This window comes from Toxorhynchites rutilus, chromosome 3, assembly GCF_029784135.1.
Source record: "Toxorhynchites rutilus septentrionalis strain SRP chromosome 3, ASM2978413v1, whole genome shotgun sequence".
NCBI classification, from domain to species: Eukaryota; Metazoa; Arthropoda; class Insecta; order Diptera; family Culicidae; genus Toxorhynchites; species Toxorhynchites rutilus.
Genome location: NC_073746.1, coordinates 260,253,377 through 260,280,778, shown reverse-complemented (window position 1 = coordinate 260,280,778; position 27,402 = coordinate 260,253,377). Strand labels below are relative to the sequence as shown.

The 27,402-nt window shown below is 38.3% G+C and overlaps 2 protein-coding genes across 5 annotated transcripts in view; both read right to left on the bottom strand.

The window, feature by feature from the left end:
• Positions 1–589: 589 nt before the first annotated feature.
• Positions 590–3,236, bottom strand: LOC129779866 (glucose dehydrogenase [FAD, quinone]-like). The gene is made up of 2 exons (XM_055787610.1): positions 2,920–3,236; positions 590–2,862 (listed from the first exon to the last, which is right to left on the bottom strand). The coding sequence occupies exons 1-2, from the start codon at positions 3,224–3,226 to the stop codon at positions 1,853–1,855; spliced, it is 1,317 nt and encodes a 438-aa protein (XP_055643585.1). The 5' UTR covers positions 3,227–3,236; the 3' UTR covers positions 590–1,852.
• Positions 3,237–7,072: 3,836 nt separating this feature from the next.
• Positions 7,073–27,402, bottom strand: part of LOC129775594 (uncharacterized) — a 93,443-nt gene continuing 73,113 nt past the window's right edge. For all 4 annotated transcript variants that reach the window (XM_055780503.1, XM_055780501.1, XM_055780504.1 and 1 more), the window contains 2 exons: positions 8,026–8,386; positions 7,073–7,958 (listed from right to left, as the gene is read on the bottom strand). In XM_055780503.1, coding sequence (XP_055636478.1) covers positions 7,610–7,958; positions 8,026–8,386 — 710 coding nt within the window. In that variant the 3' untranslated portion in view covers positions 7,073–7,609. The remainder of the gene's footprint in view (positions 7,959–8,025; positions 8,387–27,402) is intronic.

Here is a 27,402-nt window from a genome sequence, read left to right as displayed (position 1 = left end):
GCGTTAACGTAGATTTTTTTTTGGGACGATTGGAGTCGTTGTGACGTTCCTAACGATTCGGACTCTTCATGTCGAGGTCGTCAGTTCACTGAGCAGAGCAAAGTTCGTGTATTATGGCCTTGCACCAAGTGAGTGTTACGACCCCTCGGTGTTGCGTCGTTCCTCAGATATCTGTGCCCCCAATCAAGCCGTACTCCCATGCTGTATAATGACAGATAGATAGGGGAACAGTGATCTATTGGTTATAATAAAAGGAATAGAGGTGATCTCAATGCGTAAAACGTGCAGTACATTGTAACTGAATTGATTATTCTAAAATTGGTTTCTAACGTAAAAATAATTTTTGAAAATTATTGAGCATACCACAGTAAGGAAAACAAGTTAAAATCCTACGACTATTGTATTAAAAATTTAAATTCTATTATAGAACACATATCAATTAACTAAGACTATTATTTGAGCTTAACCTAAAATTCTTATATCCTACGAATCGAGCTAAAGGAAAAAGAATGATAATTATTAATTAAAGACGTGTGATTACGCAATATTAAACAAGCATTGAAGACATTAACACTTTGGCGTCCGGCGACACCACAGTGGTTACGTACTGTTGGGGTTTTGTTTAGGTAACAATTACTTACACACGCCCAACAATTTTTATATTTTTATAAATAGGGGAGGTGGCGAAATACGGACATATTAAGAAGAACTTCAATTTCATCTTTCGAAACTCATGTTTCTCCAAGCTTAAATGCAGTTTCTTGCATTTCAATACACTGTTTTTCGATTTAGTCGTCCGAATGTTTTTCATTGTTTTTATTAGAATAAAAACAGACCGAAAAGTAGAACATTTTTTCGATGATTACCCGCACGGGCATATAGTGGGGGGAATATTGACAGGTTTGTAATATTTACGTATGCATATCATCGAAATGTCATGAAAGTAGGGCAACAGGGTTGAGAACTTATGAAAAATATCGATGAGATTAGTGAAACTTAACAATTTATAATTTCCCGATAATGTCAAGAACGGGCGGCGACAAGCCAGGTAATCCGAATAAGTGCTGCCGGCGCCAAGCGAATATTTTTTTTACAAATCGTGCGGACGTCAAAGTGTTAAAATCGAATTCGCTGCGTAAACTGAAGGCAATTCCTGAATACAGCTTTAAATAGTGTTTCCATGACTGAATTGTTCGTTTGAAAAAGTGTGTTGCTTCATTTATTTAAAAAAACGAATTCCCGGTATATATTTGACAGAATGTGCCAATGCTAATGCTTTATGGTTACCTGGATACATTCTAGCTAAAAAGTGCATCTAGAACAATCCTATTTCTGCTTACTGATCATATCGCCCAAAGAAAGGAAATCCATCGTTTCTACAACGGTCCGAGCTCCAATGCATCTTTACCATATCGGCTGCTTTCTCAGCAATCATAAACACAACCGCGTTCGTGTGAGCGGCCACTGGTTGTGGCAAAACAGATACATCTACCACACGAAGGCTCGAAACTCCATGTACCTGCAGCAATGGATTGACAACCGCCATCGGATCACTCTCGGGACCCATTTTACAAGTTCCCGATTGATGGAACGTTCCACTACCGTAGTATCGAATACAACATTTCCAATACTCTTCAACACTTGCCACTGAACGGAGATGCTCACATTCTCGCACAGACACTAGCGTCGGTTCAAACTTGGCAAAATGTTGGGATTCTCCTATCTGGACAGCGAGTTTGATGCCCTCGATTAGAGTTTTAACGTCATCTGGATCTGCAAGATAGTTCGCTTCTATTCGCGGATATACGAAAGGATCTCGGCATTTCAAAGAAATCCTTCCGCGACTATTTGGTCACATCAAGAATGGAATAAATTGAATTTTCTCTTCGCCAGAGCTATACACGAAATCGGAGTCCCTGATTGCATTGGGCAACCCCAGAAGTCGCATAGTCACATCGGTATCTTCTCGATTAACAAAAGACGTGGCTGCAAAAATTTCGATGTCCGGATAATTACCAGGTAAACTGGAGCCGGGTGTTTTGATGTACGACACGGCTTCACGTCGAACCGGTAGCGAAAACGGTCCGGTACCATTAGTGATGTACTGCTGAAACAGGCTAGCGGTTGATTCACCCGGTACCGGTTTACTCAGACGGAACTCAAGCTTTCTGTAGATGTAGTGATCGTGTAGGTTGTGGCCAACAGCAAGTGATTTAATCACTGGTATAGATAGAGATGCAAGATGTTCTTCCGGTCCAATCCCAGATAGCATCAGTAGTTGAGGGGAGCTAATAGCACCCGCTGAAAGTATTACTTCTTTTTTGGTGGTAATCCGATAGAGCTTGCCGTTCTTTATAAATTCAACGCCATATGCCAATCTGGTTATCGGATTCAACAGAATTTTTGTAACGTGTGATTTTGCAGAAATGTGCAGATTTGGCCTGTTGCGCACAGGGTACAGATATGCACTCGATGCGCTGTGTCGTCTGCCATTGCTGGTTGTTGTTCGTAGCTTATAGTAACCTAGTTGAATTTTATCATTCGGATCTATTCTTCGATACCCAATCTCTTCCATGGCATTGTAAAAACTGTCCAAATAAGAAGATTCATACGGATTTTGGGAAATTTTCAGATAACTTTTTTCTCCCTTCTCGAAATATGGCAGAACATCGTCGTAACTCCAACCGTAGTTTCCCGCTTGCAGCAACTCATCGTAATCCATTTGATGGCCGCGGGTGTAGATCATATAGTTCAGAAGAGTGGACCCCCCAAGCCCTTTGCCTCTGGGCAAGGGACACACGCGATTAGGCAGTCCAAGGCACGCCGTATCCATTGGTTCTATCTGATAGTCCCAGGTGTATCCTGAGTAAAAAATAAACATCAGTAGCTTTCCATTTTTATTGTACCTTGAATGCTCACCAGCCTCCGTATTCAGCGTCGCTACAAGCGGTACGGATAGTAGAAAATTTTCTTCTTTTCCTGCTTCCAGCAGAAGCACCTTCCACAGCTTATTTTCACTCAATCGATTGGCCATTACACAGCCACCCGTCCCGGCTCCGATCACTATGAAATCGTACTGATCGAAGAAAACATCGGTACCTGCAATTCGAGTACTTGCATCGCCATACATATACTCTGCGCTGAAGTTGTTGAAAGCCTCTTCCACAAGGTTTAGCGGAGCTTGGTTGCTGATGGCAACTAGTAACGGGAGAATACCAGTAGCCATATTTGCGTATAGAGTAATACAATGGTACTGTTCCCCAATGAAGAACCGAGGGAATATGTGTGCGCTCTATAGTCAGGTTCGTTTTGATTATCTTTTGGCTAATGTTGTTATGTTTTGAAAACACTGTCTGATGATAGCAAATTTGGAAACAAGAGCGATAAATGTCGCTTTCTACCGTTAACTTTAAATACCTCACGCAAAAAAGTTATTCATTACGTATTCGCAAGAGCTGAACAGAGGCCATTATGTGGGAAGGCTGTCTATTATCTAGCAATACCTTCTATTGCAATCTGATTTCTTGGAACTGAACCCAGGACAAAAATGGCCTTGAACCAAGTACAAAAATACGAAAACAATAAACCTGGCTGGTACTATCGTGTACGATGTTCTCAAACGTTTCCATGAATGGAAAACTATCATGCGAATTATTCAAGAACGGACAGTAACAGTTGTAATAGAAGTTATTAGAAATGATCTAAGTTCTCAAATTTTCATAACGCGGGTATACAATTGAAAACCTCCAATAGTACCATCCTATTCGCAGCTTAACAGTTGCCCAGTTTAGTCGAGTATTGTAATGGTCAGCAGTTCAGTTCAAGTTTTTTTTTTCGAGTTATTCTATTGTGTTCTATTGTATTACAGTATCAGAGCTAAGCATCATTTTGATGTCAGACTTCTATTGATAAGTTCATTGTTCGGCGATAATTTATTACTCAAAAGTAGAAATAAAGAATTTTTCGAACTTTTGCTCCTAAGTAATGGTTTGTGAAAGGTGCAAAAAGTTTAACCAAACCAAGAAAATGTACAACAACAGAGCTAAGTGCGGCAGATGTGGAGGAATTCATGATGGAACAATTTCCAAGGCTCCGAAAGACACTTGTTTCGCTTGCAAGGGTGTCCATGTAGGAGCTAGTTTATGTTCACAGTACACGATCAAGACGAAAAGCCTGAAATAAAAAATCACCGACAAATCGAATTCACCCTATGCGCAGATTGTCAAAACACTCTCAACAACACCTGGCTTCATCAATGCTAACTTCTATGACAGGTTGACTGATGATAAAGGCAGGTTGATATGGTGATATGGTGACAGATGATTGAAGACAGGTGATGATATGGCAGGTTGACTGAAGATGACGAAAATGACCCGGAACATCCCGAAGAAACTATCTCGAAAGTAGCGCTTCTTGATCACCGAAACTTTCGCAGAAGGGCACCGACTCATGGTGACTTGCTGATTGCTCGAAAATGAAAGAAGAACGATCTGATGCATATGTACGTTTCAGAAAAAAAAATGTTACTAAGGAAAACGATCAGAGTTACAAACAACATGAGGTCAAATAGAGAAAAATGTTCAAAGACAAAAAAGGAGGAACATTGTGGGCAGTTTCGAAAGGAGCACTTCTTTAAGACGCTGTGGACTTCAGCCAGGAGATTGCGAAATATAGTTGTTCCTGGTGTTACAAAAGAAGCACGAAGTCTTGAGTGGATACATGACTTCGCTGTTCTCCAAGTTTCACTAATCGGCTGAATTCTACCTTGTGACTTGGAGATAAGTTCACACTTTTGGAAATGGAGATTGCACTATCGGTCACTCAAATTTTGCTCCAGGACTAGACAACTAAAGTTCAATCTTCTGAAAAATCGCTCTGCTTCAGCTAAGGAGATTTTAATTAATATTTTCAACAACTTAGATGTTTTTAATCAATATCCCAACTGAAAGGCAGGAAGACTCTGGAGAAGATGATGCTTATAATAGGTTGCAAACATGGACTGAGAAGAATACTGTTGCCAGCGCAAAATACCCCTGGTAATCCGGATGATTTAGGTAGCCCTGTACAATGAAGATAGCCGACCGCTCCAAGAGTGTTACATTTCATTCTATTGTTCATGGCGATGTTTACAACTGATGATTGGAATGATGATGCGAGAGAAAATTACAGGAATTTGAATATTTAATTAACCTGCATATAAATTTTAAATCATTCATAGAGATATACGAAGTAGGTACGTAGTAGGTAGCAATTCAAATTTATTATTTGAAGTAGAGAATAATGGCTTATATAAAAGTTTTCGGTTTAGGCGAATTTGATTTATAGATTTGTTGCAAAATTAATTACATTACGTTGTTAGTTAGACATTCAGTTCGGGAAAGGCATACTGAATTGTATGCAGTACGTAACATATATATTTATTTAATTTCTGATGGATTGTTGAAATTTCAGCTTTGAACCATTCCGTTAATAAAGCTTTAAAAATCGGTTAATTTTTTCCGTTCACTACAACAATCACATTTTTTCCAACACACAGTACGGCATCCGTCAAGAAAAGAGTACAAAAGACGATCATGCTCTTTTGGCAATTGATATTCAAAAAGCGTTTGAGCTCAAGAGAGAGCTAGTAGCTGTGCTCATAGACCTTCAATGTATCTTCTATAGCGTATTTATTTATAAACTACTAGCTGGCTAGTTTCGTTCCACCCAAAATTTGCAAGTCGGAGGAAATTTCTTTGACGAAAATTTCACCCGACCAGAACGGGAATCGAACCCGAACCCCCGGCATGTTACGTGTGACGCTAACCACTCGACAACGGGAGCATATGTTGATATTGATAAATGCATCGCAGGAGATTGTGTACTGTCACAATTCGCAGATGATGCTTGTCTTTTTATTTTCTTACCGGAACTCTCGCTGTCACTTCGAAGTCACTCGATGCTGCTATCCTCTAAGGGTTAGTACTTTTCACATGTATTAGGCAAAGCAAATTGCAATTTAAATGAAAAATAATAATTAAAATAATGAACTTGAACACTACAGAAAAAAAAACAATGGAAAGACAATTTTACGGTCCATCATAAAGGGTTTTTCAATAAGAGCGCTACAAAAGTTTTTTTAAATGAAACAAAAACAGTTTTGAATATCAATGAAATTCTTAATTCATGTGAAACTACATTTGATGCCATTTTATATGGAACTCGATTTCTTTTGCATGGCCACCACGGGCACGCTTGCAGAAGTCTAGAACCCAATTTTATGCGGTTTTCAAGCATAAATCGGCCGATACTGCTGATGCACGTTCGATATTCGTACGAAATTCACCAATCGTAGGCTCGTTGACATAGGCCATAGACTTGACGTAGCCCTACAGATTTTCCGATGGTTTTACTTCATTCTGGAAAAGGGGTCTCTCGCCCAAAACAGTTTGAGTATCCCTGGTATAAACTCTCTTCTTTATGAGATAAATATCACGGAAAGCAACATCTGTCCTTGCGGCAAATACAACGTCATTTGGGATTGTGAGTTATACGAACAACATCGAGCCGAATCTATGCGGTCCCGTGAGAGCAAACACAGAGAAAAAATGCCTCTTCGAGATATACTGGGACTCAAAGATAATGAGTAAAAGAAGATCATCAATTCTTTTTTTGTAACATGAAAACCCGGCTTTGGGGTGGTAGTTGTCGTTTGAGCCTTAATAAACGTTGCAAACAAGAATCGTCCGAGGATCGAGGATGCATACTCACGAATGACAAATGGTTCGTGTAGGCTGGGGCGGTTCGGTTCGGTTCTTGTTTTTAAGGACTTTAGCCCAAAGGTCATTCGTCCCTATAAGCTGGGGCGGTTTCATGATCAAATTTTTATTAGGCACTATAGAGGTGTTGTTCTCCACTCTCAATATAGCAATGGATTTTACAACAAACAAACATTACAAACAAGACTGTAGAGATTGTACATATTATACTGCCAGGTAAATTCACACATTCTTTCGTATTTTGAAGAACACAAAGGTCCTCGTTTTGGGCAGTTTTCTCAAGCTGCTACTTGAACTGAGAAACGTTAGTATCATAAATTTTCTGTTTTAAAATATTTTATTGAACAGTAGAGGTTCCTTAAACTACGTATACTACGTTTTATTCAATGCTTTTCATTCTTTTTCTTGTATAAGCGCCTATGTCACTAACAGTTTAATGTACCGCATAAAATTCAAATAAACACATCGTGTATGACGCTAGAACCTTAGCTACTACATTGTTCACTGATGATTGCTTTTCAAGTGTTCTGCTAACCTGGTTCGCGAATGAACGTCCTACGCAACGCCCATCCTAACAATCTAATTCACAAGTCACAGTGGAAACGTAAAATAGTTCTTGGAAACACCACCTTTTTTCACAGGATAAGATGTGGAACTCAAATAAACGAGCCTACAACAACTACGCATTTGTGGAAAACTCAACAGTTCTATCTCAATTAAGCAGTTTTGATGCGCTATAATTCATCAGTCATAATGCGATGGAGGAACAACAATCAGACTTTTTCTACATATGAGCGGTCGAGGATATTGTTGAACCAACTGGTTGAGATCAGTAATTCCCTCACACTCATCTACTTGTGGACCACGATAGCGGGGCTTTGTTTCTGATATTGGCTTCGAAGTGTTTCGTTTTCTGGATTTGCCATCACGGAATCGATAAATGCGTTCGTTTCCTGCTGTAACTGAACCAGTCGCATTTGTAGTTCCTGATTTCGCCGAATAAGCTTGACGGTTCTCAGTGCTATGTCGTAGAGTCCCCTGGTGTTGTTCGGGTGGTGCGGAACGTTCTGGTGATTGCAATGCAGCGGATGATGTGGCTGATAGGGCCGTGAGGATGAAAATACTGAGTACTCCGAGGATACACTGTTGTCCTCGCGAAAACCATCATCGTCAAAATCCGACATCCTGAGGGAGGTGCAACTAAAACGACGAAAAAACACCAATTGAGTGATGAAAAATCCCGGCAGAGTGTGTGTATCCCACTTACCGACAACTGTTTATGCTTCCTATCGGCGAAAGATCGCGATTCCGATCGTCCATGGTGCTCGAACATCCACTCGAGGAAACGCTCAGCGACCTTCTGCTTCTGGGACCGTGGCGAGGACGTGGTTGCTGCTGTTGAGCCAACTGTTCCCGATCGCTCTCGGCGTCAGCCATTTCGGCGGCGTCCTGAATGACGAATATCGAACCACTCGTCGCCGAACAGTCATCAAGCGAGGACGCGATCGAGGAGCTAGTGGTTTCGTCCGCCGATTCAATACAGCTGGTCCGGGAGAGGGTCTGGCGCTCATACGGTGTCCGACAGCGCACCGTAGATCTCTGATTTGATTGCTTTTGTATCTTGCCAACTACAAATAGTGAAAGAACAGGATAATTTTTGTTTAAATTGTTCTGAAGGAGACTATACTTTGCTGCAGCAAAGTGTGGTATTTGTGTTGTCTATATTCAATGCGATTTTTATGGTTTATTTTCGGTTTTAAGCACGTAAAGATTATGTATACGTGTGATAGAAACAGCGTGTTTAAGGGTTTGATGTTTTGACCATTGTAAATATTGCAAAGTAACTTCAAATTTTGCATAGTAGTTCTAAGGTATTTCGAACATGTTGAGTTTTGAACATTCTGGCTCTTACAAGATACACAAATACTTCACAGCACTGTCTTATAAAGAGCAATGTTCATATATTCTTGTCTTTTTGACGTAGGACTACGTTTTTCATGAAGGGTGCCAAATCAGAAAACTTTTTAAAAATAGAGTTAACGTTAATAACTATTTTTGCTGCGAACAGATTTTACGATTTGCATTACAAACGAATCAAATATTCTCTAAGATTTGTTTGATATGCTATACATTACAATCCCCTGGCGCGTAACTGGTTTAAACTGATGAAAACTAGAAGCATTTCCATCTTCCTATTCCTTTTTCCCCTTTTGTTTATTTATTTAGGCTCATTGGCATTTTAGCTGTAACAGAGCCGGATTTTAATCGTGTACATGTCACATGTTTTTATTGTATCTATAATTAGTACATTAAACAATTGCCATATTGGGCGTGAGAGTATGTTGCGAATTACTTTCTGATGCGGCTGCTCTCAGCCCCTGAAGATGATTTTGCTGGTTCCGGAAAGGAACGCAATCAAAGCCCCTTGGTCTTATCTATGACCGTGCAGGGGTGGGCGCGGAAGGCCTCTTTTGGGTCCTCGGGTCTCAGGGTCGTCGTGTGAGTTGTGTGGGAAGGCTTTCGGATTTGGGTTAGCGTAAAGAAATAATTTTCAGGTTAATTAACAATGTTTTTATTGACTTACGGATCAGTCTCTAGTTTCTAGTGGGTAACGGTCCTCTACTCGGACTGGCGGACTGGTCATCAGCTATGGCGTGGTCGGGAATGTTGTCGGAGAGGTGGCGGTCGGCAACGGCGAACGGACAACTGGTATGACGTGGTGATTTCTCGCAGTCGGCGGAAGGTTGCAACCTCCGTGTCGTCCTTGGCGTTGACCGAGAGGAGCGCGACTTGGATCTTGTGACAACTGGCCTACGAAACTCCTTTGATGTGAGCCGTACCAGCACGAGGCTGATGAGGGCGAGACAGGCACACTATTATCGCTGGTCCTTGAGATTTAGCCTATATTTCAGCCAGTTTCACCGCTCACTGAATCGGTTTCACAACGTGGTATTATCAATAGAGAAATACTTCTTAAAAACATTGATCGGTACGGTTATTGTGCACGCTACCGATTTCGAAACCCAAGAGCTCAATTCCTTTCCAATTCCTATCTCGAACCTCCTTCATTCCTTCTTCCCAAATTCTTCCGTTCCAAGCATTCCACTTTCCATTTCATTCCAGCCTAGTGGTTATTCCCAACCACCCACCATGGCAGAGATTCAAAATTCAATAGTTTTTTTTCCCGTTGGTTTGGGATCCCCACATTTTGTTGTCGTTGAACATCGTTTTTCCTCTTCGACCACCTCTCCCGTGAACCAAATAGTGAGAATCAAATTTCATTTTTTATGCAAGTTTCTAAATTGTAACAATATATGGTTACAAGTATTCCTTCTATACCATTGCATATGGTACATTACACAGTAGCCATTCAGGTGTAAGAGTAGTCCTTCTGTTCTTCCATTGTCCAGTTAGACCGGACAGTAGAGACAGTTGATATGATCATTGTTGTGTTATTAATAGAACAACAGCCCGATGTTTCTTACAGAGCAGAATTTGTAAGTTTACCTACGCGTCCCGTCAATAACGAGCAACTCATGTAATCGCGATAATAGAAACAACGAAGAAGAATATTTGCTCGGGTATAAATGGTGGATCTCTGCTGAGGTAAACTTCAACAGATCTTTGTTTGGTGGTGCCGAGGGCAGACACGGTTTGTCGAGGAGCCTCGAACGACAATGAAGTGTCTTTGTCAAGGTAGTTGGAGAAGAAGTTTGGATTGTCCACATTGGCCTTTCAGGGCTAGAGACGAATGAACTCTCAGAGTCTGAAGACTCTACAATTCAAAATAAAACAGTCAGTCAGGCAAACTTCAAAACACTTCGCCTCAAGCGTCGAGGTGTTGAGTTTGTCCACAACGGCCCTTTACAGGGCTAGCGGTGTATGAACTGCAGAAGTTTCAAGACACTATAATCAAAAACACACCGTTGGACGGCAGTCTTTCAGTCTCGTTCTATACACGAAACAACGAACGTCACTTGTTCTGCCTTACTTTGCGTTATCTCATGGCTTCGTTTCCCCTTGAGCTGTGTACGCGACCCAATAACTCACTGACGCCATGGCGTTGAGATTCTGAGCTACAATTCCGTGGGGAAACATCATGCTAGGCCATCTCGCTCAGCAAGAATGAATCATTAATCAATTATCGTCAACTAATTCTACGAAAAATAAACGATCAAAACATTTTACTAGTTAATTCAGAAATTTCGAAGAATTCTGGAACAATATCCGAAATTATAAACAAGTGAATTGAATGAAATAAAAGCGTAGTACTACGTCAACAGTGCAGTCATGCCTCGGACACTTCATATGTAAAATGAGCTGGATGGCCTGGAAATCCTTTTCTATGAGCCAAATGTTGACCATTTGGGCGATTGTTTCGTCCAGACGGTCCAATTTTTGGAAGCACAAATCCACATTAAGAGTATGGCCGTAGGGGAGCAGTTTTCATCCCCTGCTAATTCTACTAAATTGTAGTATTGGCTCGCACAAACGTTAACTCAGAGTCGTGTCTTTTAAGCCGCAATTCCATCGAAGCAACTTGATGCATGCCAAATCAATTGTTGTTGTTTCCGACGATTGGTGAAGTTAAGGAGGCCATTAATCAGGCAAAGATCCACAAAGCAGCTAGTAAGAATGGAATCACAACGGAGCTCTTCAATGTAGGTCAGAGAAAACTAATAGATTGTATGAACCAGTTGATGGTCAGGGTCTGGGACATTGGAAGTGGGTTATATCTATGATATAACCGCAAAATAGACGTGGGATTGCTAATGATCTGTTCCATCTGAATCACTCCTCAATGATGGAATGAAAGAACATTTTGAAAGAATGCTTAAAGTTTGCCGGGGCGGAAGAGTTGATGTGTTTATCAAATCAAAACCCAAGCCAATCACTTATATGAAATAGAATAAAAGAAATATGGAGGTGTGAATGAAATGACATTCTCAGGCGAGAAGAAAAGAAGCTTCTTATTTCTTAACGTTAGAACACCTGTCTTTTTTCCTTCGTTCATATGGCAGGATGTCATATGTAGCCAAAACAGCACGGAACAATCATGTTGCTTCAGGAAAAGCTTGAGACTTGTATCCAGACATTTTCCCACACATAGGTACAGCTTGCCAAGTCAGATATTTCTCAGTGAGCTTCGCCGAGTCACATGCTTGAAAATGTCAGCCCGGTTGCCAAACTCCTGACCAGGAAGATGTTGGAAGACGTAGGTTACGTCCAAGACTACATTTACCATTTTCCCATTCAAATGGAATGGAACACCCTTTTTTATTGGAACTTATTGGAGTGTGACGAATTGCACATTAAAAAAAAGTAATATGCTTTAAACGCTTGTTGCGGCAATTTTACAGATTTCCGTGATTGTTAACAAAATGTCACGATAAAACTCAAACGCAAACAGAAGAAGCAGAAGTAGCAAAAAAAAACTGAACGCAATAGGTTGTAACAGATCACAAATTATCCTGAACAAATAAGTTGAATTGTATGGTTGTCGAAAAGTTCCTTATAAAACTTCTTTATAATAACTTTTTTATAATTCTTTTCGTGTTGTCGACTAAGGAATACGGTTTACTCTTCGCCACAATTCATTCTTCGTGTTCTTTTTTGGTTGCAAAAAACGCATACCATGAACTCTATCATTCTATTTTTATTAAATACGGATTTGCCTCGGTATCAAACGTCGCACTGTTCCTAACTGAGAGTATATCCCTAACCATATACATAAATGATCTCGAACCAAATAACCAAGTATTACATTACACATTTCACCGCTCATTAGATTAGAGATTACATGGAATATAATACATACCCACTAAAAAGTTTACGTACATATAACAAACAAGTGATTAAAACTGAATACTTTAATACGTGCGCCCGGAAGCCAAATAGTCACACTTTGGCTCGTAACCGCTGCTCAATCTAGAGCCGACTGAGTGTAAAATCATCGGAATAGCCGCATCGCACTTTACAGAATGTGTCTTGCTACAACGTGGTTGATGTTTCATGACTGGAACATCACGTGCACTCTCAAGTGTACCACTTTAAAGCCCTTGCTCTCAGCTGCCGCACAACGATCCATCACTGTCCGGCGAATCCCTTCGATGAGCGCAGGGCATCGATTGGAAGCAAAGTGTTCAGAAAAAGTCGCGACGGTCCTTCAACGGAAGCTAACGTATATTTCCTTTTTACAGATTGACAGGGAAGAGAGCAAGATACATAAAAAAACGGAGTTATCCGAAGCTAACCGTTACTACGATCACGTTTCCACCAGCTTACTAACACGCCTCCGGAATTCGCCTTTTCGCGTTGGTGCGCGATTATCGACAACAACCACCCCTTATTACCCACGTTGCACACGGATGTGGCGTGGAACAACATGCTTAATCGAGTTCTCAATCGTAAACTGCGTGCAACTATTTGTCGCCCACTCTGGCCGCCGTCACGCTACACTGACTGCCGGACCGGATCGAGATCGGTCGGCAGTAATCTGAAGCACATGGTTAGCGACACACGTGATCTCGAGATAAAGACACCGCCAAGTCAATAAAGTGCTTCGGAAGAAAATGTAAAAAATGCAAATTGATTATTATTTAGAACATATCAACACCGCACTTCAGGAAAGGTGTATTTGTGAACATGCAATATTTCAATTGAAATATCTGAAATTGTCACTTTTTTACTACGAGAATAGATGTTTCTGCACTTTTAACCACAAATATAAACAATTGAAGCAATAATTGATCATTTATTTAACACGTTGATCCCCGCGCAGTGAAGATATAAATAAAATATGGTTTGTTTTCGGGTGTCAAAATGTGACTTACTTTTAATTTAATTGAAAAATTTTTATCAAATGAATATCTTTTTGAACTGGAACTGATACTGATATTGTGCAAACGCTTGATGTGGGTTAAATGGAAAGCGCAGCAATTACGATGCGGAGTTCAATATGTTAAAGGCCAATCTATAGAATTGGGTTTGGTTAGAGATTTATTAGAAACGAGCATGTGTCTCATTAAGTATACATAAGAGTGACCAAACCCTAAATTTTTGTAAAGATCCTCATGCTTAAAAGAAGAAACTGCTTCTAAGATAGTTGTCTCGTCAGGCCTTCTAAATAGAAAAATATATCATAAAAAGGCATTAGCTCGCCAAAAAATGTTCACTTGTAATTAAAACTAAAATTAAATTCCTAAATTAATTAAATACACCTGATAATGATAATTAATATTCACACAAAAATAAAATAAATTTTGCACAGGGGGAGATTTCAATGATTGGAATAGTCAGTCTGAATTTATATGGTTTACCTTTTTTTTTATTAATGAACATGTTGTCTGGCGTTGCCATCCCGTAAATTTATCTTGTCGTGTCTATTCTCCCAATCCGGTCATTTTTCCTTCAGAGAGAACTCTGTTAAAATATATTAAACGGGTATTTCTAGTGTAGAAGCTTAATTTTTGGCCGTATCATATCTAATTAAAGCCAGTTTGCTAATCTTTCTCTTTCTAATATTACACTTGCAAAAAAATGAATTTTTATTTTGTAATTATTGACTGTGTTTGTCTATTACTGTTTACATGGCTTTGGACTAGACTGTCCATATTTTTATAGGAGACGTAAACGACAAAATGAACCGAATCGACTTTTTCCCTGTTTCGCATTCTACACAATGTGATACGTATGCTCAACATGCGAACAAACATTATTTGTTCGAATATATTTGAGCAATTTGGAAAAAACGTTTTCGAAAAATCACTATTTGTACGCATAACAGACGTAGTTCCACACAGCTTTCATGCATCGTTCGAAAATCTACAATTACCAGTATTATGTGCTATAAGCTAAAACTACATTTGAATCACATTCCTTGAAGAGTCCAATCATGCCTTTCATGATAATAGGAGTACCGGTAAGTTTATTGGGTTTTTTTCAAAAATTAATCCTTTATTCTGAAAAAATGGTTACAAATTTAATATTCAAAGTATTGCCCATCGATAGTCACAACTTATTCCCATCTTTCTGGTAATTCACGGATCCCTTTGCGGAAATAATCGGCCGTTTTGTCGGCTAACAACGAATCGATCAAATTTTGACTTCATCAAAATTGGAAAAGTGCTGGTCAACCAGGCCATGTTGTATCGATCGAAAAAGGTAGTAATCAGACGGAGCAATGTCTGGATAATATGGCGGGTGGGACCTCCCATTTCAGCGTTTCCAAGTATGTTTGACCGGATTCGCGGCATGCAGCCGAGCATTGTCGTGCTGCAAAATAACTTTATCGTGTCTTTGCTCGTATTGTGGCCGTTTTTCCTTCAGAGTACGGCTCAAACGCATCAATTGTCGTCGGTAGAGGTCCCCCGTAATGGTTTCATTCGGTTTAAGCAGCTCATAGTACATCACACCCAGCTGGTCCAACCAAATAAACAGCATAACCTTCTGGCCGTGAATATTCCGCGCGGTCGTCGATGTTGATGCATGGCTGGGGTATCCATACGTTGCAGGACGTTCAGGATTATCATAATGAACCCATTTTTCTTCGCCAGTAACGATTCGATTCAAAAAACTCTTCCTGTTATGCCGTTGGAGCAGTTGTTCGCACGTGAAAAAACGGCGAACGAGGTACTCACGAGGTACTCGCGTTAATTGGAAAATCCGCGTAAAATAACCGCGTTGATTGGAAAATCTGCGAAAAAAAGCGCGTTAATTGTAAAACGTAAAAAACACGCAAAAAACCTCGTAAAAAACATGGTGTAGTCATGTTTATGTATCGGTATTACAGCCAAGTTGTTTTTTGTCGATATCTTCAATTTCTTCATGTAATGGTTAGTCCATTGGAATTTCTTCCAAACCTATTTGACTTTATCCGACAACAACTGAAACTATGGACGGAGACGTTTTGACTATTATCGGAGAGGCAAATGCTAACACTACAGACAAATCAACCTGATGGTTACGTCTAGCTATACGAACAAATGTTCATTGAAACGATTTATTGACCGCATAAATAGACGCAAGCGTTTTCCAAAAGGAAAAAAATATTCTTTAATCCGCGATATCTCCTAGGCTCTCTTTTTGACGATAATATCCTTTAACTGGGCAGATCACTTCATTGTAAATTTGCATGGTTATGCTTGTAGGCAAAGAAACAACAAAAATGCGTTTTCCCAACACTAATGGTATTGGTGATTACGTCTCCTATGCAAACATGAGCAATAGAGGGCGCTATATTTTTTAAATATTTTTTTCTTGAAAGCTATGGATTTTTTACATAACATATCTAAAAATCAGAGAGACTTTTTTTAGTTTTTGAGTTATAATTTTCCAAAATTGACCACCGTCCGAGATCCACGAAATTTTTCCACTTTTATCCAAAAATGATTTTTTTTTAAATTCATAACATTTGAACTACCTAGCCGATTAAGATGATCGGCATATTAAATTGAAGTCAATAAGCTAACCTTTTTTGAAAAAAATGTCGCATTTGCGGGAAAATTGGATTTAAGTCGCATAGTTCTCTAGTCTAGTCACATAGGAATATTGAACGAAGACTTAAAACATGTAAAATTTGAAAAACTTAAAAAAGAAAAATAATACCTCTTTGATTTTCAGATATATTTTGTAAGAAATCCAGAAAAAATATTTTAAAAAATATAGCGCCCTCTATCTTTAACCGAGAAGGGATACAGACTAGGGGGCGTTGCTGATTAATGGTCAGCTGCATCCCAGTAGGAAGTAGGAAGTTTAACTCTCCTGTACTCGCGTGAAAAATCATAACATATTACTCGCGTATACTCGCGCACGGTGTCACAGACCGAAAATTGAACTTCTCTGTAATGTGGCCATTGTGTATTTATCAGGCTTTATTGGCATTTATTTGAAGAAGAGGGTATTATTAAATGAAAAAACTCCAAAAACTATGTTTTCTTCGTCTTTATTATGTTTTAATAGATCATCTAATTCAGCCTCCTCAAAACAAAGTAATTTTTGATTCTCCAACACAGATAAAGAAATTCGATTTTTTCTCCGTTATTAATTAAAAGTAAGCAACAGAATATGATTCATGGAAGTATAAAGAGCTATAAAATAATATAAAAACGTATTAATTGATTGTGGTTTCATTGGAGTTAGAATCAGAACATAGCATAACTGCATGCTCGAAACAAACATATTTTTTTACATTTCGTGTAGTTGTTGCGTGTTTTTCGGGTCTTTTATCGAAGAGAAGAATGTATAACGGCCTCCTAGATAATCACCAGATGATAGAGGTTCTGGAATATAAAGTTTGCATATTTCTAATATTCTTTGTCTCTGTATTCTTGGTAAACTAAGAATTAATGCCTTTTTTTAGATGGGGCACGAAAAAATGATATAAAAAGATTTCTGGAACTTCCTTTCCTTTTTCTTGTTTTCTTGTCGATATTGTTCATTATTAAAAAACATCCCCGAAACTGTAATTGTTAAAAATTACCATAAGCCACCTATTAGTTTATAATTTACTGTTTACAATTCTTCCACAAGTGAAATTCTTTCACAAGTGTGTGTATATGTATGACCATTATATTTAGCGAATAACTATACGAAAGTCAAACATTTATATTTTACTTTTGAACGTATGAATCTAACGACGAATATATCGACGAATAGTTGATATATGGATCCGTTCAATCCAGTTACAAAAGGGACTGAAATCAAATAAGAATAGTCCGGTAATGATCTTATGCATTATATTCAATAAAAATTCCACGCCACCAACATTTCATTGAACAATATTCTAGAATATGAAAAAAGGCACTTGTCCAAAAAAGTTACTCCTATACTCGCGTCGGTGTGTCAGATCGAAAGTGTTAAAAAAGTGGCACACGTCTCCTTTGTACCAACACATGCGAAACGCTAAACGATGACAAACGACGAATAACGAAGCTAGAGAGAATCGCAAAGTAGTAGTGTTGATATTTTCTGAGAAATGAACGAATTATTGATTTCTCGGTCTGACAGACCAATGCGCGAGTGTAGGAGTGTTAAACATTTTAAATAATCTCGATAATAATTTTGCGTAAGGAATATGAAAATTGTCAAAATAACTGCATAGTGTTTCGAATTGTTAGTTTACCACGTAAAAAACACATCAAGTGCTAACGGTTAATTAAAGTAAATCCCTTAGACAAATAATTACGGATGCATATTTCAAACTCCGAAATCATACAACCGTCACTGCCAGGTATGGAAATCCCGTTACGGAAAATAATGCGTGACAACTTTCGATCATTTACATACAATTACCATTCAATAGATTTATATTAGTTATCTCCCACAGCTTGTGAATTAATTTTAGATCCAAAAGTTTAGTTTAGTTCGCTTTATAGAAAGGAGTGGTCACACCGCTATTGATCCCTATTATTGATACCGACCGAGCACCGAAGCACGCGTTCATTGCAGTTTACCCCACGCCATACACGTTATCTAGAGTGCGACTTGCGGTTCGTTGGCCATTCCTTGAATCACGTGGTCACGTGTACCAGCAAGTGTTCCCCGGCTTTTCAGATCCCCTTGCCGCATCGTCGTGTTTATGCCTCCAATATGAATCAGCAACGGCATTGGGTAGCGAGAAGTGATACATGTTTGAAAAAGGAGAAGAAGCTTGGTGTACACTTTCTTTGTAATTCGCGATTAGTCGCGAAACTATTAGCGAGCAGTGGGGGGAGTCTGGTGGGAAAAAAACATTGAGGAGTTTTGTAAACAATCCAAGCGTATGTCACGTTATACCAGCTGCGATCATCGCATAATACGAGCCCAAGCGAACAAATAATTTTTGTTGCAATCTTAGTTGTACCGTGAATGTGGAGGCAAAACTAGTTCTACAACCTCAGCACTAACATTCAAATTCAATTTTGGGAAACAAAATCAAAAGCATCAGTTTTAACTTAAACGTATATTTATTCAATTATATTTGAACCGTATTGTACCATAATATTACCTTCACACAACATGGAAAATCCATCCGCTTAGAACTTGTTTGATTACTCGTCGAAAACAACGTGCTATATAGTACTTTCCCTGTATACTATGAAGGGCTTTGCATCGGATATGCTATCCCAATAGGGCCACTATACATTCTGTCGAATATATACGGGGAATTTGTGTTTTTAAAGAAAATGCTTTATTTCTCATCTAAATTCATATTATCGTCTTCAAAATAGGCCCCTTCTGAAGCAATAAACATTTTCCAACGAACAATCCAATCGTCGAAACACTTTTGACGTAAGACTACGTCTACGTCTACGACTTGCATAATCAGAAAAACTATTGTTTGCTGCGAACGGATTTTAACGATTTGCATACCAATCGATTTTATAAGATTTGTTTGATATACTATACATTACAATCCCATAGTCTGTATATGGTTTAAATTGATGAAAATTGGAAGCATTCCCATAAAGGGCTTAATCTAGAATAAAGGTCAATAAGCCACTAGAATAGAAACAACGAAGGGGGATAGCTAAAAGAGAATATTTGCGAAGTAAACTCCACCCTTGCATAGTAAGTAAGCTGTCGCTAGGGTATAAGTATTGCATTTCCTCTGAGGAAAATTCTCAGAATCTTTCTGTGCACGAAACAACAAAGGACGCTTATTCGTTGTGTGTTTTATATTTCCCCTCGAGCTGTGAACGCTAGCGAATATTTCACTTGAAGTACATTTGGCATTGCAATTAACACAATCATCCGAGCCATGGCAAAGCAGGCGAAAAAAAGAAAAGTGCAAATGATTACAGGTCGCTTCTAGTCATCAGTGTTTGGCTTTGAGCGTGTTACTTGTATTCGTTGCGCGAAACTTAGAACTTCATTTCCTGTACATGTGAATAGCACACCTTCGATACATTTAGTTGCTATTCGTATTTGCATTCGATGCAACAAGCTCCTAGCTTTGTTGACGGTTTTGACCGAGAGTCGAGAAACGATTTTTCATAAACGGTCATTCTCGCGATGTTTCATTATGACGTGGGACTACGTCTATCCGGAATAGATGGAGGGTAAAATGAAAACCTCAACACAGAACATGCAGGAAAAAATGAAAGATTTCGAATGCTTATAACTCGAATATTTATTACTGAATTGGAAAGATGTTTGCATCAATTGATAGGGAATATTTCTACGCATCTATCGCAACTAACAAAATGTTATTTTTCATTAGATAAACAATTCAACAACTGTAAAATATGAAGCGTTATCTAATCGCCCTAAATGCTTCGTTTTGATTAGCCCGGTTTACGGTTTCCCTAACACAGCCATCAAAACCAAGCAGCCTGGGGGAAATCGGCATTGCAAACACATGAAAGTAGGGGGACTTTTGTTCTCACCGAAAAAATGTTCCCTAACACAGACTTCAGAACCAAGCAGCGATGGGGAAATCGGCATTGCAAACACATGAAAGTAGGGTGAGCTTTTGTTCCCACCGAAATGTGTTCCTTAACAGAGATTTCTAATCCAATGTGCCTGGAGGAAATCGGCATTTCAAATTCATGCAAGTCGGGGGTGTTTTTGTTCAGACTGAAATGTGTTTCCCTAACACAGACTTCAAATCCATTTAGCGTGGGGAAATCGGCATTGCGAATTCATACAAGTCGGGGGTATTTTTGTTCCGATTGAAATGTGTTTCCCTAACACAGACTTCAAAACCTAGGTTTCTGGGAAAATCGGCTCTGAAAATAAATGCAAACTGCGAGTACTTTTGTCCTCGCTTGCCTTTGTGCAGACTGTAATATGTCTGTCCTAACACGATCTTCTAAACTTATGAGCCTGGGAAAATTGTGCAGACACTAGAAGCGAATGAACTTTCCAGTTTCAAGCAAATTCGCTGTTCGAGAAGTATGTACACTTGAGAGCTGTCAAATTAATAGGGAAATATAAAATAAAATAATCGTTTGATAATTCTTTCGTTCATATATGTTGTCTTGGGCATCATACCAAACGTAAAAGGTCTATCATTGAATTTACTTGTAACGAAGAACATAATCAATCACAATGCATGAATTGACCTTACATGGCATTATACAATCTTTTTACTCACAAAGCAAATATATTGAATTCAATTGAATTTGGAAACTGTTTCATTCAATCATGAATTTAATCAATACAAACGAACGATTGCTAAGCTAATGTAGTCCCACGTTAATCATAGATATAACCCACCCATTTTTTATCGCAACTTTCTATGCAACTGTGAGCATCTGTTAAACGCGTGTTTGATGCTTGTTGAAAGACGATGCACGGAAGATGCCTCTCGTTAAATACTCAGTGCAATGCGTGCATTGATACAAAGAAACAAATTGCGACAAATGACCAATTAGTGTATTGTTCACGCAAAGGCAAGAAAGAGTCGTTGCTTCTCGAAATGATTCTACAAAACCACGCAAGCCATTAAACCTTTTCAAGGTCCCCGAAACTTTTTACTAAAGAGTTATTTATGAAATTTCGACGTTTTCTCAAACAATATCCGAAATGATAAACCAACAAATTAAAAAAAATAAAAGACTACGTAGTCCTAGATCATAAGCGGTCGTGTCTCAGATACAACCCCTCGAATTTTTTATAACTTAAGTCAGGAATTGTCTTCAGTTCACGCAGTGAATTTGTTTTTATGTCTTCAATGCTATCGAAACGGGTCCCACAAAGCGGTAATTTGAGTTTCAGAAATAGGAAAAAGTCACACGGGGCCATATCTGGAGGGTACGGTGCATGTTCAATCACATTCGTGCCATTTCTGGTCACAAATTAGTCCATAATGATCGATCGATTAGCATTATCGTGGTACAAAATCCAAGTGTTATCCTTCCACAAATCTGGCCGTTTGCGACGAATTTTCTCTCTCGAACGCCTCGTAACGCCAAGGTAATTCTCTTTATTCGGAAGGAATTCCGAATGAACAACACCGCGAATATCGAGGAAAAAAAATAAGCGTTCACTTTCGACTTTGACGTTGTTTTAGCGGTTCCGACTCGTTTGCAGCGGACTATGCTGATGATTGTTGACTCGCTTGCATGTCATACTCGTGCACCCATGTCTCGTCGCCAGTAATTATGCGTTGGATCAGTGGCGTAGCGTGACCGGGGAACACCCGGGGCAATTGGCTTGGGCCTCCAAAATTTTGTTATCAAGTCTTCGTTTTCGTTCTCTAATGAAAGATCAAATTTACCAATCCGAGAAACGCAAATTTAACACGGGTTTGACGTTGAGCTTTTCGTTAGAAATAAGTTGATCACTGGGACTGACGGTTTTTCGGTTGTTTTATGATATGTGACTACTTTCTACACGAATTTTTGGCCATTTTATTTCAATACAATAAATATCTTTGGGACGGGATATTGTGCAAATGCTCTTGATGCGGGCTGAATGTTAAGCGTAGCAAGAACAATCCGGAGCTCATTTCAAATTGGTTTCTACAAATTTTTGCCCCTACACTAAACTACCTTCTTAAGCGAAAGCCCTACTCGTCTATAATTGTCCAGAGCAGTAGGCAGTCGATAGTACCATAGGCGGCTATAAAACTTTCGTCGCCCAGCGTGATTCGGTCGAGTTTCTTGCGGGTCCCAAATTTAACTGTCGGTGCGCTAGAGAAATAAACGGACAACAATAACAATGAATTCGGGATCGATTCAGGACTACTTTGCTGATGAATCCAAATAAAATCAACCGGCTACTGATTAGAAAACTTGCAAAAATTATTTTTTCAACCAATTTTACAGCGTTACCAATAATAATAAACAATGAAATTCAACCGAACGTACTTACTCTACATACTATATTCGATGACGAAGAATAACTACAATTTTATTGGAAAACGTGAGATATTCTGTTCAATCGATTGCGACGATTCTGTGAATATATATCATATCAAAAACATATGTCACTATTGTGTGAAAATAATCGTCATGAACTTTAAAACATTGAGCATTTCCGATTTCTCACGTGATTAGTTTTCATTGTTCTTTGCGCTTGGTAGATTAAAAGTTGAAAGAACAAACCAGTTGCAATTTTTTTGACGTAGAACTACGTCTTTCAGGAAGAGTGCCAAATCAGAAAACAAGTCAAATAAAGTTAACGTTAATATCTATTTTCACTGTGAACGAATTATCACGATTTGCACACCAATCGAATTGGAAATTCTCTAAGATATGTTTGATATGCTACACATTACATTTCACTGATCTATAAACGGTTTAAAATAATGAAAGCAGGAAGAATTTTCTTTTTCTCATACATTTGTTCTGCCGATTTGTGTGCTAACCCTACCCGTGTTTCGAATGATTATAACTCGAACATTTCTTAACAGATCGGAAGGATGTTTGCATCAATTGATAGGAAACATTTCTACGCGTCTGTCACAATTAATAAAATGTTATTTTTCATGAGATGAACAATTGAATAACTGTAAAACGTCAAGCGTTATCTAAACGCACTAACTGCCAAATTTTGATTGGCCCGATTTACGGCTTCCCCAACACAGACTTCTAAATCGATGTACCTGTGGGAATCCGCTTTGCAAATTTACATGCAATCTGGGGCTATTTTTGGTTCCACCGAGCTGTGTTTCCCTAACACGGGCTTCAAAATCAATGCACCCGAGGGAATCCGCTTTAAAAATACATGCAAGTCGGGGTATTTTTTGATGTTGAGTGCTTTTGTACTCGCTTGTTGTTGTGCAGACCGGAATATGTTTCCCTAAAACGTCATTTCAGATACTAGAGGTGAATGAACTTTTGCGGCTCGAGAACTACGTAAACAATAATGTCAGAAGGAAATGTAAAATACAATGATCGTTTGACAATTCATCCGTTCACATATTTTGGAAGTCCTAGACAAACGTAAAAGGACGTTCATCAAATTTACTTATAACGAAGAACATAATTTATTACAATGCATAAATTGATCTTACATTGCAACTGTTCAAACTTTTTACTTACAAAGCAAATATGTTGAAATCAATTGAATTCAAGAATGCGTAGTTCTATGTCGAAAATGCGGTCGTGTCCTAGATACAACCCCTTACAATTTTTTTCGTGAGAACTCGAATAAGCCCCTGCTTATTCCAAAAAGTTTTTTCATAGACGCACATGTGTTTTGACTTTCATTAAGGGTGCCAAATCAGAAAACAGGTCACTTTTTTATAAAATAAAGCTAACGTTAATAACTGATTGTTCTGCGAACGGATGTTGACGAATTGCAATTCAAGAAACGGTCATCCTCTCAATGTTTCGATGTATCTGTTAAAGTGACGATGTACGCGCAAAATAGCAAAGAAAAATGTAAAAAACCTACAACCAGTGTTGCCACATTTCAATCTGTACCAGATGGGTTAAAAATCTTACTCATCTGTACTTTTTCTTCCAAAAATCTGTACCATCGAAAATATTCGTTGTAGAGAAAAATACATTTTAATAGCATAAAAAATACTCATTCATTTACTACAAATATCACATTTACTTTTCACTCGTAATTCGTGTGTTTGATGATGATTATATATAGTTTTTCTAAATCTAGATTGCATTCTATCATTTATTAAAAGTTTCAAGCTGCCGCACCAAGCGATACTGCGGCGTAAAAGTAATCATGTATCTTAATGTAGTTTTGTTCAAATGTGAGGAATTTCAACAGCGGAAAAAATCTGTACCAATCTGTACTTTTTGACGAAAATCTGTACTCTGTACCGTACAGAATATGTACCAAAAATAACGAACAAATCTGTACCTTTCCAGATAAATCTGTACGTGTGGCAACACTTACTGCCGCACCAAGCGATACTGCGGCAGCTTGAAACTTTTAATAAATGATAGAATGCAATCTAGATTTAGAAAAACTATATATAATCATCATCAAACACACGAATTACGAGTGAAATGTAAATGTGATATTTGTATTAAATGAATGAGTATTTTTTATGCTATTAAAATGTATTTTTCTCTACAACGAATATTTTCGATGGTACAGATTTTTGGAAGAAAAAGTACAGATGAGTAAGATTTTTAACCCATCTGGTACAGATTGAAATGTGGCAACACTGCCTACAACATTTTGCTCCAGTTGTCCAAATGTGTCTGCAGTGCTTTAGCAAATACTATGAGGCAAAAAATATATACAATGACTATTTTTTATGTTTTTTTTTTGTCCCGTATTCCAATTAGTTCAATTAAATTCCTTTTCAAAATCAATTTTTATTCCAACAATAAAAGCATCATCCATAGCTGGGTGTACCGTATTCTATCAGTGAAATCAATTAATTTGATGCTAATATCAAGGGGGTTGTATTAAATAAATAGTCGATACTTTTGTGGTGGCGATCTTTTGGGATTTATGTTGTTCATAATGTAGTGTTTTCCCCAAGTCAAGTCAATTAATTTGGTACACATATCCAAATCTACATTTATTTTTGAGAAAAAAATATAAAATCAGCCATTTTGTAGCCTCGGCCAAATTGAATTTATGATGTTGTGGAATACGCATAATTATGACAACTCTAAAAAAATGTGAACTAAATTTAAGAGCAAATAATCAAAAGGAAGGGGATCTTTAATTTACTACCCATATACGGGAGTTACATGACTAAAAGTAATTGGCCATTTTGTAACTGCGACCATCTTCAATGATTCCTCATGATCTAATGTGTTCTACTAGTAAAACCTTCTCATAGTGATGGGGTTTTGAAAAAATATATATACATTTGCATTTGCATGTTCTACTAGTCAAGCCCTTTTATTTGAAACCCATATTTGTGGCTTTTTGGAAAAATATGTATTCAGCCATTTTGTAGCGGTCGCCATCTTGGATTTTAAAGATCATGGAATACGCAATTTTATAACAACACCAGAGATAAATATGTGTTCCGAATTCGATCGGTCAATAGGAAAGAAGTTAAATTTCTATTGATTTGGGCAAACCCTGAAAATAAACATACAAGCATATATACATACGATCATACTAAATAAAACCGTTTAAAAAGTATAGTATAAAATTATATTTTTATGTTTTTGATTTTTTGATTATTCTACATATTCTATATTTACATTTAAGTTCTATCAAATTTCTTTAAGAAATTCTTGTTCAAATTGAACGACAAAAGTTTCACCTACATCTGGGTGACGGGGCGATGAAAGTGTTAAACATTAAATCAAAAACGCATATGACACTATATCACCGTGCACCCCTAATACAACACTGTGTGAAAGCATATCGATGAAATAGGTATAGAAATAAATTACAGAGTATGATAAGCGATCCACTTTGAATAAAAATACCTGAAGTCCCCACCGATTGCCCCTATGCATATTTTCCAAAGAAATTTAATCAAGTTTTTTCATTGATTGAGTACAGCAATTGCTAGCTGGGAAGCAGCAAATCAATTATTCAAGCAACTTGTATAGATCTTCCACTCTTTCATCCTCTTGACTTAATCCGAGTTCAATCCACATCGTGTTCGTGAGCGTGCGTGAAACAAAAATACTTTCTATCAGATTATCACGCTTGTAGGTAAGTTCAAATCGTTAAAACATTAATTTAAATCATAGTCAAATACTATTTTTATTACAAAAAAAAACTCTTCTATGTACTCTATTATTAAAGGATATTATTTTAATACTGTTAATTCTATTGATAATGTTTGAATATGTAACATATTATATGTTTATTTCCTCCCAAAAACCACCAGCACTCTCGCTACACGCAAGCGAAACACGAATTCGAGATGCGTATTTGGGGGACCATTCAATCTCTGAACTTCACGAATACCAAAAAATCACGTGTCAATACACACTCATCATGCAATGATACCATATATGCAATGAAGTTTCACTTTAAGCCGTTATTTTTTCTCGGATGTTTTGCAATTCACAATGATAATGGCGGAGAGAAACATCGTGACTTCGCACGTCACGAGTACCGATCGAGAACAACTGGCAAATGCTCACATCTCTGTCTGATGGCGCAATGTGACGAATAGCACTCGTAGTCAAGCGTTTCCGTTGCGGTTCTAGCAAGCACATGTTCGCGCATGTGTACCACTAACTGACCTAGACTAAATGTGTGCATGCTCAGCTAGCTGGTACAAACTGCCCCCTGACTAATCCACCATGCACCAGTGTACGATAGTGCACATCATGGTGTTACTAAGTGCATATTCAAAACTAATTGACAAGGTACTTGAGGTATGGAAAATGTAAGATTCGAGAGAAGAAAAATATTTTAACCCCAGAAGTTATGAGTCACAACGAAAAACATGGAATTGACAGACAGGATGATCACGACAGGACTAGTCGACTAGTCAACAACTAGCAGTGAGGCGCTTATCGCTCTTTTGAATACTCTTGATTTCATTTCGCACACATTATAGATAAAGGGAAACACGCTGCTCACTGAAATCACATGTCCGGGAGGGTGAGTCGTTCTATGGAATCGACCACGATGGAATGTGCTTATGCTGACAATAAACGTGTAAGGCTGTGCCCACCCAAGCGTTCACTGTTTTTGTGGCAGTTTGGATAGGTGTACCTCGTGTTTTCCTTCTTCTTCCCATATGTAGTTCAGCATAAAGGTGTGCAGTGAAACATAAACCTCTTTGTTTCATAACTATAGAGCCACTCAATTG

What these genes read in the sequence shown, in the direction of transcription:
- LOC129779866 (XM_055787610.1), bottom strand. Translation starts at nt 3,226, where the DNA reads ATGGCTACTGGTATTCTCCCGTTACTAGTTGCCATCAGCAACCAAGCT. An exon ending in GACGCTGAATACGGAGGCTG is followed by an intron (nt 2,863 to 2,919) that starts GTGAGCATTCAA and finishes TTTTTTACTCAG; the next exon opens with GATACACCTGGGACTATCAG.